Raw genomic sequence first — 18899 nt, forward strand, 5'->3', positions numbered from 1 at the left:
TGCGGGGCGGTGGGGGAGTCCAGAATGAGTGCTAAAATTCATAACAGGAAAACATAGAAGCTTATCCAGTACAATTTCTCAGTGTCGGGATTGTGGGGAATGGAATGCTCCAGGGAAAAGGGGAGACAGATGCTTAGGTTTTTTATTTCTGTAAGCAGCAACAGTTGATGGGATCCACTATCTGTCTCAATTCGTTTAAAGGGACAACTACTACCCTATCCTCGAATGGGTTAGGTTGAGGTGGTTACTTATTTATCCCTAGGATGAATAATTATCCAGTGCAGGGTGGAGGAAACAAAAGTTAGCTGAAGCATAATTTTGAGAATCCTTTGATTCTGAGCTTGATTTCCTCTGTGGCCTTGCATGACAAATGTTTTCATCCCACATATGTAAATGGTAAAATGGCCCAGCATCTCCTTAACAGATCTTCTGTTGTGTGCTGTAAAGAAAAGGAGTTACTGAATATTGTACTTCTGTTAAGCAAGACTATTTTCAATGAAAATTAAATTATCATTTTTTTAAATGATAGATAGTTAAATACTGTATTTAGACTAATTATATCGTTTTGGGATTTGACTTTTTTTTTTTTACCTGTAGTTTTGCAGTAACCTTACTTATTTTACCTGTAGTTTTGCAGTAACCTTACTTAAGTTATTTTTCAGATGTTGATAAAGAGAAAGGAGTAGAATATCCAGGAATTTAGAAGAGGATTGAAATATTCGTTTCCCTGTTTACTTTCAGTGTAGTCATTTTTCCAGATTATTCTTACTCTTCGCTCATCAATGAAATCATTGAAATACAGTTTGTTAAGATACGATGTCCAACCATAGTATGAAATACATGAAAAGAAAACACCATAGAGCCTTCTTAAACTATTAAATGCATAAAATCCCATGTACCACATGGCAAAATATAATGAGAGTTGGGGCTGTTAAACGAATAAAGCTGTTAAATGCATAATGCCACTTGGCAAAACTACTGTGCATTTAATGGTTTTCCACTGTGTAATAAAGGACATATGTGGTAAATGTGCAGTGAGTATAAAAGCTACACAATTGATTTTGCAAACCTACCCCTTAGTCGTGACTTGACGTAAATATCAAAGTTTCACTCAGTCCTTCTTTCATAAACCATGATGAAGAAAAACTGAAACCCATAGTCTGAGAGCTTGATTCAGACTGCCTGTAATCTCTCTGCTGACTTGGCACCATGGCTGTTGGAAATGGTGATGCCTCCAGACTCCCAAAATAATTCAGGTGGCTGATTGAAAGCTGTATTTGCCAATTGGCACAGGCTTGGCTTTCCAAATTTTTGTTGCCTCCTGAAGAACTCAGTAGCCCTGATTTTGTAGAATCTGGAGGAAGATGTACTGAGAATTAATATGCCAAAGGGTGACATTAAGGAGTAAGCCTGCATGGGGATAAGTTGCTTTGAGGTTTTTCCGTTTTTCATTAGGACAGTGACCTCACTCTCAGTTATGAATGGGGAATCTTATTGTAGATAGAGAGTTGACTAGACTGGCAAATCAGGTGCTAAGATTTTATAAAAATGGTACCCCCAAACCAAGCGAACCTACCTGATAGTTTCAAAGGCAGTTTAACATAAGATATTCACTCCCTTTTTGTAAGTACCAGCATTTACTTCATAAAGAGCACATTTAGTGAAACCGATTGCCCTATTTGATACCTTGTATACATATTTGGCATGTATCCATAAGGTGTGTGTGTGTGTGTGTGTGGCCAAAATACTTAACCACTCCAAGCTTCAGTGGGAAGTGGCCACACCCTCTTTATTGGATTGGTAATACAATTGGGATTGGGAAATACAGAGATTTTCATTTCCTCTTCTGCATCCCCTTTCTTCCTGCTATGTTCCTTTGGAGGGTTCAGAAGTTCTTGAAGTGACTAAGGAGGCAGAAGAATAACAAGGGCTCTCTATTGTCTTGGAGGTAAAATTAGAAGACCTTTAAGTAGGAACTCTTGTGAACTGGAGTCAGATTGGAACCTTGAAGGCACAGTTCAAATATGCAGAGCAACCCCTTCCCTTCCGTTTTAAATTTCTTTTAAAATAGAAATGAACCCTCCATTAAACCTCATCCACTCTTTGTTGTGAATTGCTGTCATCAGCTATTAAGAATCATCCCTAAAGCCGAGTGTTAGGCAAGCTTTGAATGAGAAGTGGGACAAAGAAAGGAGCATTTTGGAGAGATTAGGGTGGTGAGCCAAGGTGGTCTATGAGGTCTATGAGTGTTTAGGAACACAGTGAGAAGAAGGGTTCAGAAAAGGAGTTGAAAGGGTGACTCCCTTGTACAGCTTTGTCTATGGTCCTGTTAGCAAAAATATATTACTGGAAGTGTGTGTGTGTGTGTGTGTGTGTGTGTGTGTGATGTCAGGATGCATCTGCAGCCCTCTTTCTCCAGTTCAGCTCTAGCTCCTTTGTCATGCATGGCCAATCTGTCATTGAATTCCATTGAATGTTTCCTATCTGACCTTGCCGTCCTCTTCATGGGAGGGGAGTCAAAGAAGGAAAAGCAGAAGAAAAAATCAAGAGGAAAGGTATGGTTATGCAGATATGTTTATTTCACCTCACTTTCAATTTAGGATCAGTGTGTGTGTGAGAGAGAGAGAATCCTGAGGATTATCTTTTTTTTCTTTCTTCAGAATACTCAGATTGTTGATGGTCTTCATGGGAGCGAACACACTGTTAGTCATGATTGTTCTCTGTGAATCACGAGTCCTTAGTAGGAGGGGTCCTCAATAGGAGCCATCACTTAAAATCATATAGGACATTTTTTGCATCACTTCAGTATGACCCTTACATACAGAGAGCCACCAGGGAATGAAGGCCCCAGTGTGCAGTTTGAGTGGACACAGGAATTCCTTGTTCTGCTGCTTCTTGTAATCTCTCTATTCGTCTTACTCTCTGTGCAGTTACTTTCCGCCTTGCTCCCCAACTGCACCTGTTACACGTGATCTGGGAAATGGGAATCCAGAGAGAGAAAACACAGTAGCCCACTGCAGTCCTTCAGGGCTGGCCATGTGCTCTGTGCCAGCATCTTCAGCCACATTTCTTTCCCTTGACATCAACTGTTCCTTTCCCTGAAAACAAATTCACTGTTTCTCTCATATGCTGACCTTTTCTCCTTTTTATAGTCTATAGTAGTTCAGCTCATTGAATGCTGAGGATGATCTAAAGTTCGTGTTTTTTTTGGCAAGGAGAGTGAGTCTTTCTTATTTGTATACTCAAAGACCCAACTACGTACGTGACTGCCTTTTCCTACTATGTTTGGGTCAGAATAGACAGAAAGACAGGTAGAAAGACAGGAAGGGGCTTATTTTAATTTCTCTTCTTCTGTGCCCCCATTTAAAAATATGAAAGACAACAAATGAACAGAACCTTTAACAGGGCACTGGGTTTGCTTACCTTTCTTTTTTGGTGAGGGGAGGGCTCCTTCTATATTTGGAAAGCAGAGAGACGCTGAGGCACTGCAAAAAAGGAGAGATAGATAACCTAGTTGTGAAATCTCAGGTGGTGGCAATGAAAGGGCCAACCCCAGAGACTGCTGGGGTAACAGAAAGAGAGTCATCTGGGAACAAACAGAGACCCAGGGGCCTGTCTAGTGAGATGACATAGGATATCCTTATCTCCACCAAGATTAAAGACCCTGGAGATCCCCTCCCCACCACACACACTTTCCCACTTCCACAAGCCACAGAAGCTAACACTAGGACCAGGGATAGGAGAGTCTTTTATTCCTACTGCATGAAGAAGTCAGAGAGGGAGCCATAATCATGATCCCACTTCAGCTGGGGAAGAGGAGTTTCTGGCCTCCAGTACACAATTCTGAAATCCTTTTCCCCATAGAAGCTGTGTTCTCCATGGTGATTGGGTTTCAGTATGTTCTATGCTTCATGTACATTAGGATTAAGTAGATTTTGTGTACTGACCTTTATTCCTTCCTTATCACTTATGTTTCTACCCAACAAAATGTATTCTATGTTCCTACTGACTTAATAAATTATATTTCTAAATAGAATGGTACTTAACTTTAGATGTAGATTACAAACTCAGATTTTATGAACTTGCTTCCCTATCATAAAATTTCTCCTTATAGATGGTCTGATTTGCTTAACACACTGAATGATTTAAAATATGCAGCTCTTTTTGACATATCCTTTTAAAATAAAGCAGAAACAAAGCAAAGATAGACGACTCTACATAAAGAAAAACAATGGATATATTATTTGGTTTGTTTTCTTTTATTCTTTGCTGTTAGAGTTTTTATCACATTCAGTATATGTGATACTATATCGAGCTAAGATGTTTTCTTCATTTAGTCATGGGCTACAACATTAACCTTTGTTTTTGCATCTCTTAAAAATGCCTAGGCACAATTTAGTTGTACATAGATTTTTTTAAGGAAAAAACTTCTATTTTATGATTACTTAAGTAATAGCATTCTTATTTTTGAAAATTTAGAAAGTGAAGAAAAGTTATAAAGGTAAAAACGTGAATCACCTGTAATTCTACAGTGCAGGGATAGTTATTAACATTTTAATTTTTTTAATTTATTTTTTGAGAGAGAGACAGAGCAAGCAGGGGCGGGGCAGAGCGAGGGAGAGAGAATCCCAAGCAGGCTCCATACTGTCAGCATGGAGCCCGATGCAGGGCTTTCCTAAGTGATAAGGAAGGAATAAAGGTCGATACACAAAATCTACTTCCTAAGTGATAAGGAAGGAATAAAGGTCAGTACACAAAATCTACTTAATCCTAATGTACATGAAGCGTAGGACATACTGAAACCCAATCACCATGGAGAACACAGCTTCTATGGGGAAAAGGATTTCAGAATTGTGTACTGGAGGCCAATTTACAGACCATGAGATCGTGATCTGAGCTGAAACTGACTTAAGACGCTTAACCAACTGAGCCACCCAGGTGCCCCACTATTAACATTTTTAGAATCTTTCTTTCTAATGTATAATATGTATATGGATGTGCACATGCATGTTTAACTAATTGAGATCATACTGTACAACACATAATTGTAAGATGAATTAAAACTATAATTCTTTTTTTAAGCCCAGCTTTTCATGTAGGAGGGTAAATTTATAAAGTATGAAATACTACCTTTTATCTCATTATTAGTTTCTTAGTCTTTCAAAAATATTACACAAAGATCAAGGTTTTGCTACTTTGCTCACAAAGATGTTTGACATTTATCTTAACTTATTACATTCCCTTTATGGGAATGGCTTTACTGGTACTGGGATAGCCCAGGCGATTGGGAGTACATGTCTGGCTGCCCCATCTCTCTGGTATAAAAAGTGACAGGAAGTGGTTTGTGAGTGGGTGGTCTCAGTCTCACTCCTAATGATTTTGCTCTCTCCTATTTAGCATGTAATGCAGGCTAAAATGTAGCCTTCCTGGGTAGCTGCCCCTTCCTGCCAGGCTGGTTTCTCAGTAATGTGGTCATATCGACAGCCTATCAAGAAGCACTTTCTACTTTTGTCAATTGGGGCATGTTTACTGCAGTTTTAGGGCTATCCACCAAATTCAAATGGAAAAAATTAATATATTTACACTACAATTATCATTTGAAAAAGAGTTACTGTGCCAAGCAGTCAAGAAATTAGATTTCTCAACATTCCCAAATGCCAGATTAAAGCAGCCAGTCAACACAATGACATTTAAGCATCAAATTGAGCCCTTCGTTCTCTGCCTTTTTTTTCCCCTCAGCATAGTGTTAAAAGATTACATTCTTCTGAGAGATTATCATCAGAAATTCCCTCAAGGTTTCAGTTTTTATATCAATCTTATAGTGAGAAATGGGGTTCTTTTTACTACCCCCATAATTAATTATGTTAATGTTTCATGCCCTAACAGTAGCTTTCAAGAGAGCTCTTATTTAGATATCAATGAAGATTAATCATGGAGTTCATAGGCAGTTCTTAAAAGTCAGATACATTTACCCATAGTTCAAGTTTTTGTATAAGTTTTAAGCACATCTTTATCTACTGCAGAAATGCTTGAGTTACATTATTTTTCCAGTTCATGACATGGCACCTTTGGAAACTTGCATGTGAAGCAAATCAGGTTGACATATTAAAACTACTTCTTCAAATTCTCCCAGCCCTCTTACAAAGAGTGCATTGAGTTAAATCAGGGTTCTTATAGTTGGAGAATGTTTGTGCCTATGAAGAGCTCCTACCACTTTGCTGTAGAAACAGTTTAATCATCTTCCTTTCACGGGGCCAAGACCAGGGTGCGGCAAGCTGGGTCCTAGGGCATAAATGTTAAGGTGGTACACACTTTCAGAGTCGCACTCCCTAAATTTTGTGCATTAGTTGTTTGTTTGCCTTACTCGGATCCCAGCTCTGATATTTTAAAAAACAGTCATATTCCCAGTATCCTCAGGGTCTGGGTTCCCCCCTCCACCTCCACCCCACACTTACAAGTTTTTGAAGTAGTCTGCAAAATATATAGTATTATGTCATAAGTATGTGGAATTTGGACCTGACATCAGGAACTGGAAATATTTTGGTTATTTTCTGCTTGATGTTTTAGCCTAGCATGTTTTGCTATTAATACCTTTCTAGTATTTAAGTGGAGAAGTTCATTCATTTTTTGACAAATATGGATGGCTTTTTTCAGATGCATATTCCTATGTATGCATGTGTGTACATATTTATATAAAATCATACCATGTCTCCACATTATTATATAGCTGTGTTTATCCCATTTATCTTTGGTAAGGAGGGAGATTTTATGAAATCCCCTCTTGTCTTGAGTCCTCTGTAACAGAAGTTAAGGAGTTGTTTTGAAATAAAATTTTCATTACTCTCAATTACAGATTCAATCTTTACAAACACATCCATAGAAATGTGAGAGACATGCCCAGAGACAGCTGGAAATTGGTCCCCATGAAAATAGTTTAGAACTCTGTGTACAATTTTGAAAAATACAAAAAAAGCAGATCATTTTTAGTTACCACATTCAAGGTATAAAATAATTAACCTTGAACTGTAACCAAATGCTAAGTACAAACCTTTCTCGGGTTTAGATGACCTCCTCGTCAGGGAGTCACTGAAGCCCTTGACAAGTCTCCCTTGCAGTTAGCCTTTTATCCATTTCAGTTTTCTTGATTAGGTTATCTTGAATCATTAGGGGGTTTATTTATTTTAATAGACACTTATTGGATTCATGAAAAGAGAATTTGGTGACTAAGAAACAAGAGCTGAATATTATCTGGCTCATTTCACACTTCAGAAGAGTTTCAACCAGCTGAAGAGAAATCCTTTCACAGTTACAAAAGTTTGTTTGGGGACTTTATGTGCTTCCATTTAGAAAGCAACTGTCTGTGGTTAATAATATGAATTTTCTTTTGAGACACTCAGAAAACATTTCCTTTTGGTTACATATGCTGACATTTTCTGTATTGAGGATGTGGGTGAGTAAATGGCCTTTTACATTTCTGTGCAAGAAGCTTTGAGTCATTCTCCTGAAGAACTGTTCATTTGCTGACTTATTCATTCATTGGAGTTCCTAGAGGGGCAAAGACGGGAGATAGGGGGTGTTTTACTATTTGTAGACTGAATTCACTTATCAGCTCTGTGTTAGGTGCATAGGGCACATTACAACATAATGACTGTGACAAGGCCCTGTCTTCAAGGCAAGTACAACCTTACTTAACAGGAGCAGTTACTTACTCTGTTTCTCTTTGTAGATCAGACTAGGCTGAAAACTTGTGTTTGTTGCTAAGCAAATGCTGGTTTATATTTATTCTGAAATATTGTAAACAACTAGGAAAGTAGTCACCAACACAGAACTTAAATTGTTTAAAGGAAAAAACATGGGACTTGGGAAAAGTTGGAGTCATTACCAGTGTCCTGGGGTAGGAAAATCACTAAGTACACAGTGACATTTCAGTACCACGGACAGGAACACTGCTCTTCCCATTTGCTTCCCCTCCCCCCATCACTTCAAGGTAGTTTGGAGCTTATGGGATTCAAACACATATCTACTGGGGTCCGGACTCAAAACACTGATCATATTATTGTTTTGTGAAAGACATTCCTAATTATTTGGACATTCTCAGCTTTTGGTATGTAGTTTGGAGAATGTCACTCTGTTACTGTCTTATTTTCTATAAGTAAAATAGATATTGCCTTCCCGATTTGTTTTTAATACAGGAAAGCCGTAAAAAAAAAAACTTCTCATGTGAATAACAACAATAACAACACAGAAAAAAGAAAATGGTCAAAACGATGAGAACAGATTTTTAAAAAATTATTGATATAGTGTGTTTTTGATATATGTCACTTTTTTATGTGTGAGAATGAAAACTCCTATTGGGTGAAACATATGAAATGTCTACTTTACCATTACCAGGTCACTGTGAATCTTAATTTTATTGTTGAAAAACAAAAGATCTAGGCTAGGACAAGTGGTGTTTTGACTTTATCATAGACGTTTTCCTAAGGACTTGTTGTTAGGAAGGAATGAGGGAGGAAGAAAAGGAAAGAAAGGAAAAGAGAAAGAAAAGGGACATCTAGGTGGCTCAGTCTGTTGAGTGTCCTACTCTTTGTTTTGACTCAGGTCATGATCTCAGGTTTTGTGGGTTCAAGCCCCATGTCAGGTTCTGCCCTGATAGTGTGGAGCCTGCTTGGGATTCTCTCTCTCTCTGCCCCTTTCCAACTCAGACTCACTCTCTCTTTCTCTGAAAATAAACTTTAAATAAAAAAGAAAGAAAAGTTATTTATCATATCATTTAGAAGCTTTCTATAGGTCCCATGGCCCATACTATTGAGGAAATTTCTTTGCATGTTATTCTTTATAATCTGACCCCACCTCTGTTTCTAGACTGCAGTAGCCCTACAAAGTTGCTTCTGATTCCTGAGGTGTGATAATTTTCTAGATCCCTGTATTTGCTGATAATGTTATCTCTGCTTGGAATATGCTTCTGATCACTTCCTCTCCCCAACTGGTAAAATCCATCTTTATCTTTCAAGATCCACCTTATATATCATATTCTCTATGGTGATATTTTTCCTGAGCTTCATAGCCTGAAAACTCACTTCCTTGCTGGTGATCTCAATTCACCTTTTCAATAAAAGTAATCAAATCAAATGATATATGTAACATACCAGCACATTGCATGGCACATAGTAGAGGATGCTCAGTACAAGATTACAAACTGAATTAATGTACTGAGAGACCTGTCACTGTTTGCATTTATATATTACATATAATATATTAACATATAAATTGGGTCATCCCATTTTCTTTATTGCATTCATGCATTAGAGATGAAAGAACAATTTTCAGAACATATACAGGGTTCCTTCAGAGAAATAGTGCCCCTTTTCAACCACACCTCTTTGAATTTGAGGCTGTAAAACATGCCAGTAGGCTAATTTCTATGCACTCAGATAATTTCAGTTCAATCTAATGAGCATTTATATATTAAGCATCTTTTATGTGTAAGGAATCACACTGCTCTGGGAATGCTAAAATGAGTAAGAAACCAACTTTTTCCCTCTACTCCCATCAAGAAGCTGACGACTCCTTCTTCTTCTTCTTCTTCTTCTTCTTCTTCTTCTTCTTCTTCTTCTTCTTCCTTCTTCCTTCTTCCTTCTTCCTTCTTCCTTCTTCCTTCTTTCTTCTTCACATGTATTTATTTTTGAGAGACAGAGCATGAGCAGGGGAGGGGCAGAGAGAGAGGGAGACAGAATCTGAAGTAGGCTTCAGGCTCTGAGCCGTCAGCACAGAGCCTGACGTGGGGCTTGAACTCACGAACCGTGAGATCATGACCTGAGCCGAAGTTGGGCACTTAACCGACTGAGCCACCAAGGCACCCCAAGAAGCTGACCATTCTGATGGGAATACACATATAATAATATAATAATCATCATCAAATTGTGGAAGAGTATAGTTAAAATGCTTTGGGGTCATCTAGAAGTGAGCAAACAGTTCTCACAGATGAGGTGATACCATGTCAGCTGAACCTTGGAATATATCTTCTCATGAGGGACAGAAGGTTGAAAATGGTACATTCCAGTCAAGGGAGTAACATGAGCAATATTAGCTGTGCTCAGACACTTACAATTCACTTTGCCTCAGTTCTACCATACTAAAAATGCTAAACCAACTGTGCAAATATTCAGCCAACCTTAGGTTAAAACCAAAGAGAAATCACAGATGGATAGGTATATACCCCATAGTCCATGCCTGGAGATGAGAATACCAAGCATCTTCTGTGAGTCTGTAAGTAATTTACAATGGCTGGAGCACAAAGTCAATAGAGGAATTGATGAGGAATACAAGACCATGAAGGAAAAACAGGAGCAAATAGTGGTTCTTATTGTTGCCTTTTTTAAAAATGCTTTTTCAATTGGGAAATAGGGATGTGTCATTTAAGTATATATTTAATAAAACTTTTCATTCACTAAAAAATAAACTATGGGATTATTTATTTTTTAAAAAGAAATAATGGCACACTTCTTCAAGTAGTAAAGATTCCTAATACATTTATAACATGATTTGCTTTGCAAATTTAGATTGACAGGCAACTTTTCCAGAACATACGGATCATAAACAAACTATATCTTAACTGGTATGGGTGTCATCTCACCTACATAGTTGCAAAGGGTAGTCAGAGTGTTTTTTTGACTGAAGCAAACATTTGGTTAAGAGACTGATTAGATGGCTAAAATGAGATGTTTATAAATATTACTCTTATGCATTGAATACTTCAGAGCTCTTTAACCATTGATTACAAGGATGAGAACTTTAAACTTCTATTCCTTTTCTGAATTTAGAGTTTGAAGGTAAAAGAGTTTTAATCATAAATTCCTTGGCATCATTACACTTAGGCTTCATGTATATTTTTCTACATTATGTTTTTTTGACATTTTTTGTTTTTAATAAATTTTAGAGTCACAGAAATGTTACAAAATAGTATAGTTTCCATATAACCCTCATTTAACTTCCTCTATTGTGAGCCTCTTACATCACCATAGTATAGTTATCAAAACCAGGAAATTAACATTGTTTTAATACTACTAACTAACCTAAAAAGTTTATTCTAATTTCCGTAGTTTTCCCACTAATATCCATTTTCTGTGCCAGTATTCCATCTAGGGGCCACACTGCATTTAGTTATTTCTCATAAGTTTTCTGCAGTCTGTGGCCATTCCTTGGTCTTTCCATTTTCTTTTCCTTTTTTTGTTAAAGTTTATTTTTATTAATTTCAAGAGAAAGGTATAGCATGATCAAGGGAGGGGCAGAGAGGGAGATAGAATCCCAAGCAGTCTCCTGGATGTCCACACAGAACCCAATGCAGGGCTCAAACTCACAGACCTATGAGATCATGACCTGAGCCAAAACCAAGAACTCGATGCTTAACCGACTGAGCTACCCAGGCACTCCCCTTTCCTTTTTTTTTTTTTAATGACATTGCCACTTTTGAAGAATACTGATATGTTATTTTGTTGAACATCTCTCAATTTGGGTTTGTCATAATTCAACTGAGGTTATGCATTTTTGGCAAGACTACTGCAGATACTGCGTTGTGTCCTTTGGAATGCGTCATACCACAGGGTTCATGATGTCCGTATGTTATCACTGGTGATGTTGCCCTTAATCACCCACTCAAGGTGGTTTCTTTGTACTTTAACCCCGATGGCTAATTATTATCTGCTATTTCTGACAAATAACAAGGTAACAGACCATGGAATGTGGAGCTGGAAAGAGAACTTAGAGACCATCTTTTGTAAACCCCTCCTTTTCTGGTTATTTCGAGAAGCTGTAAAAGGATAACCACTTGCCCAAGGGTAACCCAATCATTTAATGTCAGACCAGGAATTTAGCAGTTAGGTCTCAGGGCTCCAAGTTGAAAATTCTCTGAGCTTCCTAGCTGTAACTCACTTAGCCACAGTTTTACCATACTAGAAAGGCTAAGCTGACTATATGAATACGCAGCTAACCTTTGGTCAGAATTTACAGCCAGACTAAAAGAGAAATTACAGATAGCTATATACCCTATGGTATGGTGCCTGCTTACAGAGCTGACCAAGACTGAAAATCAGATAAACTTCTGCATCAGCATTTCTGAAATGAAAATAATTCTCCTGGAATTCTCCACACAACACACAGGGAACAACAACAAAAAACCTACTTGAGATTTTTAACAGAAAAAGGAGATTTGTTTATTAATAATTCATGAGTTCCCATTGAACATGCACGACAGAAACAGTGCTATTCAATAGAGAATACTGTCATCTGTCACTGTTTTATTTGACATTTACACTTTTTTTTCCCTGATACTGCAAAACTTTCTTGGATGGCATGCAAAAATTATATAAATGAAAAAAAAAATCCCAATGTGGGGACTCTTTATCTCTTCTGTGGTGGGTTCACTCACAGTTTCATACATGTGTGTTCATGCAGCAACATGGCACTTTCTCACACATTCATTAGCCACCAAACAAGCTAATAAGAGTCCCCCATTGAGAAAACAGAGATAAGCATCCCAAATGGGCTGGTGGAAGGATCATGTGAATAAAAAGATGGAGGGTGAGATGGGAAGTGGGGTGGGAGAAAAGATTTCCGGAAGGTAAGTCTACAAATACGTGGAATGAGCGATGAGCCAGAGCAAAAAGAAAGTAAATTGTGGCTGCCATGAAGAAAACTGACAAACATAGATTGCCATTTCAAATGCAAAATAAATATTTATAAATGACATTACAGGAGCCCTACTAGTAGGGGATATTGGCGTTCAGTGGAAGAGCAAGTCAGAGTTAGGAGCACCTTGCAATTTTGTGCTACTGTAAGGCTCTTGACAATCTTTCTGCTCTGTAGGTTAGTTATTATTTATAAAAATCACAGAACCAGCTGATACATTCATAAGCTAATTATTGAAGCAGCTGGGTACACATGGTGCAATATGTCCAAGGCTGTGAAGTATCACAGATTTCTTGGGGCCTGCTGTGGTGGGGGTGCACTGTGGAAGGCTCCATCCCTTAATCTGATCAGCCAAGCAAACACTTTGTGGGGAAACTAGATTAATAACCCTCTAAATACCATGAATGTGCTTCATCTTCAAAACCGGGTTCCCTTAAACATGCTATTAGCTCAGCTCCATCAGGGATTTGAGGAAGTTCTCTGGTTCCCTAAGAACAGGGTCTTTTTGGCTACATCCCTGTGCCAGAAATTAATTTGGTTTGCTTATGCCTGCACACATGATCACACTTGTGTCTAATCTGCTCCCTAATAGCTTCAAGGTCAGGACCTTGCATGTCAGTGGGCAAATTGAGCACCACACTTCTTAAAGACTGATGGCAGACAGCACACAGTCCATAACGAGGCCTGTAGTTTGTTCTAAGTGATTGTAATGAGTGCAGATTATAACAGCGCATATAAATCAAATGTGGCAATGAATGTTGTGCGAGACATTCCAAGTATCATAAGTGGAGATACCACTCAGCTGTCACCTGTCTCCTTTCAAGCTGCAGCTTCCCACAATGCAGTTCACTCCTCAAGCTGAACAGCAGGTGCTGTGTCCTCCTTAAGGTCTGGGTATCTCAGAACTTCATCTTTTAACAGATGTAGGTTTTTGTTTTTATTTTCTCTTAAATGATTGGTCTCTATGCTATAGCCTCCCCTGGGAGATGTTAAACATACCTGTTTGAAACATTTGAAAGAGTTCGGTTGGAGACTTATTCAGATCTGTATAGAGATAGAGAAATAGCTCAGTTTTCCACAGATGATTTATTTTCCATTTCAAGAATTCTTTCCTTTGTACAAAGAAGCCCTTGAGGAAACACTTTGGGACTAGGAGATTTTTTTAAAAAATATAATTTATTTCCTGATAGAGATAAAAATAATTGTCTTCAATTTTCATATACATTGCACCTTGAAAATCAGCATTTACCTGTCTCTCAATTGACTTGAAAGAAATCTATGAAAATACTTGGAAAAACATTTCCAAGCAAATGATTTTGTATCTTGTTTTCATTCTTCCTAACCCTCTAACTCTCCCCAGCTCCCAGTTTATTGCAAGAAAAGATCAGGTCTGCGCAAATGTGGCCTCTCACTTGTAAAAACAAGGCAGTGTTGTGTTACAGATTAGTTTATAAATCCCCAGTGGCTTCACAGTTCAGTGCCTACAGCTGCTGCAGATGGGCCTGGGTTTTTGTCTCTTCGCGGTGCTGCAGCCGGCAGTTGAAGGAGAAAATGGAATGATCAGGTTATTAACATGGAGGCCGCGAGGAAGAGGCTGCACAATGAGAACAGCTGGTGTTGCTGTCTTGGCTGATGCAGCGGAGATAATCAAATCTTGCCTCTTTTTGGGTAAAGGCAGAAGACACAGTGGAGAGTTAGACAAACAACAGCTTACGATATTATATGGGGTTTTTATAATGCATGTCAGGGACTTTCATTGGCTTACAAGTTATGATATAGAATTTGTTGGGATTTGGGATTTCATTTTTACAAAGTCATTTGTGTTTCTTTATGCACCTTTTCAGAAAAATTCTTACTCTTATGCAAGAGGCATGATGTGGGACAATTCTTGTTTTAAAAATTAGCGATGTAGCTTGGAAGTGATGGGTTAGAAAGCTACTGGGTAAAATATTTTGACATGAGTCAGTGAGCGATGTTGACAGCATCCTCTGTATTATTTTCATATAATCCATCATTATTTGCATTACATTTTCTTTCTCGTGCAGTTTCAAGTGAGAGAACATCCGGATGCCAGAATTGGGAGCACATTTGCAGGTGTGACCCGGCCAACTGCCTACCTTCCTGCAGGTGTGGCTGTGGCAGGATGGTGATGGTTAAGTGGGTCTAGGGCCCAAGGCATTCAGAGATTGAGAACACACACAACTTTTTCATTCTTGCTAAGGTTGTTGTTTTTATTTTGAGGAGTTATTGATAATTCTAAGACCATTTCCTTCCTAGAGAATTCAGTGCTATTTACACTTTGACATTTCTCCTTCTTTAGAATTCACTATGTCAATACATATTTGTTCATTTTCAAGCTTTTCTTAGAATGGGATCCAAGTAGACAGTTTTTAAAAATTGTAGCTGACCAACATGAATGATTTTTTTTATTTTTGGAGAATCAGATCACTGTAATCTTGCTTGAGTATCTTTTACAAAGGAACCATAAATTAGTTGAAAATATATTCAGTAGGAAGAGTGATAAGAACATTAAGAAGAATGAAGATTCATGGCCATTGGTGTAACCACCTGTGTGGTCATTGGTTGGTTTTTCAGAGTTGTCAGACTGTGACCTCAGTCAGGCTATCCTCTGCAGCTCTGCAGCCTACACATTAACTCAAGTGACCTTCTCTCCGTTTAGGGCTGGCTGTGTGAACTGCTCCGCTGGAAGGAAAACCCCAGCCCAGAGAACCGCACCCTCTGGGAGAACCTGTGTACCATCCGTCGCTTCCTGAACCTTCCCCAGCACGAGAGGGATGTGATCTATGAGGAAGAGTCGAGGCATCACCACAGCGAGCGCATGCAGCATGTGGTCCAGCTTCCCCCCGAGCCAGTGCAGGTCAGCGCCCCCTTCCTCCTCCAAACTGAGAGAGGCTGTTGATGCCAACAGTGTCAAGGGTCACACCACCTCCCATCGGGAGGTGTCTCCTGCCATGTCCCTAAGGACAGGGCACCCTGTTCTCACAGTGGGCACAGTGTGTGTGTGTGTGCACATGCTCACACGGGGGGAAAATGAGTGAGGAGTTGAATCAAGAGGAAGTGCTTTCCTGGGTGTGTTTTATTTGTGCGACTGTGAAACCAGGGCACACGTGGAGAATTCAATCTCCCAATCAGGAAACAGAGTTCATAGTTTCCATCAGTTTACTTATTTTTTAAAGAAAAAAATCTGAAGTAGCTAATAAATTAATCTGAAATCCCTCAAGGAATGGTTGATTAGGCTGAGGAAAAGAAATACATCCACATGAGCTAGAAAATGCCATTGAACTCAACTGAATCTTTGAGAAATTTTGATAGGTTCTTAATATGTTTTGATGAGTGCTGTTTTTGGTTTCCTCTCTGTTAGAAATCTGTGTTCATTTGGGTTGCATGTTTTGTTTAGTTAGTATTTGCTCTCTTTGAGAGAAATACTATTTTTTTCTAAAAGCAATTGAGTTTAGCTACCACGTCTTGCTATATTCTAAAACCAGTAACTTTTAGGAAGAAATATTAACTAGGTTAATATCCCAAGGTTTGACCACTTCTGAGTTTTGCCCAGAAATTTTTTGGTGAGTTTTGAGATTTGTCCTGATGTCCAATATTGCCAGTGCCAACTACCGCCAAAGAGGACCCTGCAGGGTTTCTGTCTGAACCTCCTTTTGTGTAGCAAGAAGAAAGCAGGAATGCATGCATGTGTGTATGGAATGGAAGAGAAGATGAGGAGAATGAAGGAAGCAAGGAGTATATTTCTTGATCAAGATATCAAAGGAGAGGTGGTCAAGGATTTGGCAAAATGCTCTACCCTGAGGTCTCCTTAACTCCTTTCACCTCAATCCAATCCCACATGCCTGGGGGAGAAGCCAGAAGTCAACGGGTTCATTATATCACCAGTCATCCAAATACTGACATCTCAGTCAGTGCTTTCATGCTGTCATTGGTCATTTTCCAAAGTCACAGAGTGAATTGCCCAAATGATTAGACTCATGAAATCGTACCGCTAGAAGCACCTAGAAGCAGTCTCAATATGATCACAGTGAACTCAGAGCAGGTGGGTGATAAGAGCATCAGGCTCTGGTGCTGACAGCTCAGAGCCTGGAGGCTGGAGCCTTCTTTGGATTCTTTGTCTCCCTCCCTCTCTGCCTCTCCCTTGCTTGTGCTCTGTCTCTGTCTCTCTCAAAAATAAATAAACATTAAAAAAAATTTTAAGACAAGAGTACAGAGCTAAGTGGGGGAGCCTGCTGTCCTGGCATTAGACTTCTGCTAGGGGCAGCTCCTTCCATGGAGGTGAGCCCCAGGGCATACCCTTCAGGACCCACTTGCCCCTTCCCCTGTCTTGTCCTTTCCTCCCAGAGGTCTTGTCCAGGTACCAGGGCACCTTCCTATCGATAATTAGACAAACATGCTAAGTCACACAAAACATGGTTTTTAGAGTTTGAGATTTAGTAGAAATTAAAATTAAAGAGGGAACCCATATAAGTTCACCAACCTTTTCTTTCGAAAAATACATTCATTTGAAAAATTCAAGGGAAGCTCCAATTTATTATCTATATCGTTTTATAAAACAAATACTTTTTGATATCAACAAATTAATGAAAAGGATAGCCCCAGACAAATAATCTTACATGCTATATAAATTCAGTCATGTGAGAAACTTCCTGTCACCCTTGTTTTTCTTGTTTTGATGTGAACTAGTTAAAACTTCTGTGTTGAACCAACCCAGGCCAAGGACTATCTTCAGGGAACTACCAACTTTGTGTGGACTTTTCATTCAGGGTCCATTTAGTTCAGTCTTTGTGAAGTAGAATAGAACAGAAGTGAAAAATTGATTGTAGACGTTTATAGCATCCAGTTTTTATCATAAGATGACACAGTTAAATTTAGACAAATTTGAAATAAAAGTTCTAAAACCATTATAATTAAGGATCTTCCTTCATTTGGATCATGGATCCTATACATTTCTTTCTCCATTCTTTGTTCAGAAATTCTCATTTCCATGAGGTCCCTATGTTTAGGTAGCTAAAAGGATATTCAATAGAATATTCTAAATGACCAGTTTGAATGAAGTAAATTTTAGAAGCAGACCACCAGTTGATTTATGAGTTTTATTATCTTTTATGTTAGTATGTCAAAACTAGAGTGTGCTAACAATATTTAATGACTAGGAAAGAGTCAGCTTGTAATTTTCCTGTAATAGCACTTTGTGGCTATTAACATTAACTTCTGATATCACTAAGAGAATTCACTTACTCTATAAAAGGCTATTCCTATCATTCAGATCTTAGCTAAAGAGTTTATAAATAAGGTAATTTTATCTGCATTGACTTTGCCTTGTCCATTGATCTTGATCCCATAACTACTATAAAACTCTTCAATACATTACTGTTGGGGGGGGGGGATGGGTTGTTTGTCTTTTTTTTTTTTTTACATTGTGCCGGTCTCTCACTGACACTGCTTTGAAGTCCTGCGTTTGTTTGTCAGCAAAATAACAAAACTTTGGATTAATTTTATATTACAGTCATGGTATGAAAAAATGAAGAAAAATAAATGGAACAAACTGGCAGAACTCCTGAGACTCGAGAATACAGTTGGCACAGCTGCTGTTACTTAGGAGGGACTATATTCTAAAAGATCTCAGACTTCTAAAAAAATGTCTATATTAGGGCAAAATTTAAGACATTGGACTCAGGGTTAGGATTCGTTTGTGCCCTTATATCAACTAAATTTTTAGAGAGATATAAGTATTTACATGTTTTTGAAAATTTTAAAATTCATCCATAGGGTAATACTAGTTTGGTGATGTTGCACTTTGTCTAACTAGGCAGAAAATGCACCATCATTAAATTGTTAAGTATAGGTGAAATCCATGATTATGAAGAGCTCCTGATATAAAATCATGCAGAAGACTACTCCACTTGTGGTTATGGAAGGGTGCCACAAGGGGTTTTAAAATCTGAAGCCTACACTTCAACATCAGGAGGATTGGTTGATTTTATGTAACAATGCAGAAAATCATATCTGACCCACTGGGCCACAAGGCTGGAACTGACACTCTCCACTCAAGGCATACAGTCACTATCCTGCTGCAAGATCCCCCTTGCCCACACTGGGTATGTGCACATGCATCCTGTCCGCTTGATTCCTTTACGCCTTGTCCCTGTCATGTCACTCTGCCCCTCTAAGGCCACCTTGCCTCTGTGACT

The 18899-nt window shown here is 38.6% G+C and overlaps 1 protein-coding gene across 3 annotated transcripts in view; it reads left to right on the forward strand.

Moving 5' to 3' along the window:
- SATB2 (SATB homeobox 2) overlaps positions 1-18899 on the forward strand; it is a 191616-nt gene that overhangs the window by 138954 nt on the left and 33763 nt on the right. For all 3 annotated transcript variants that reach the window (XM_039221780.1, XM_039221779.1, XM_039221781.1), the window contains one exon: positions 15365-15562. In XM_039221780.1, the coding sequence (XP_039077711.1) occupies positions 15365-15562 (198 nt within the window). The remainder of the gene's footprint in view (positions 1-15364; positions 15563-18899) is intronic.

This window comes from Hyaena hyaena, unplaced genomic scaffold (assembly GCF_003009895.1).
Source record: "Hyaena hyaena isolate Hyena2069 unplaced genomic scaffold, ASM300989v1 scaffold_1009, whole genome shotgun sequence".
Classification (NCBI taxonomy): Eukaryota; Metazoa; Chordata; class Mammalia; order Carnivora; family Hyaenidae; genus Hyaena; species Hyaena hyaena.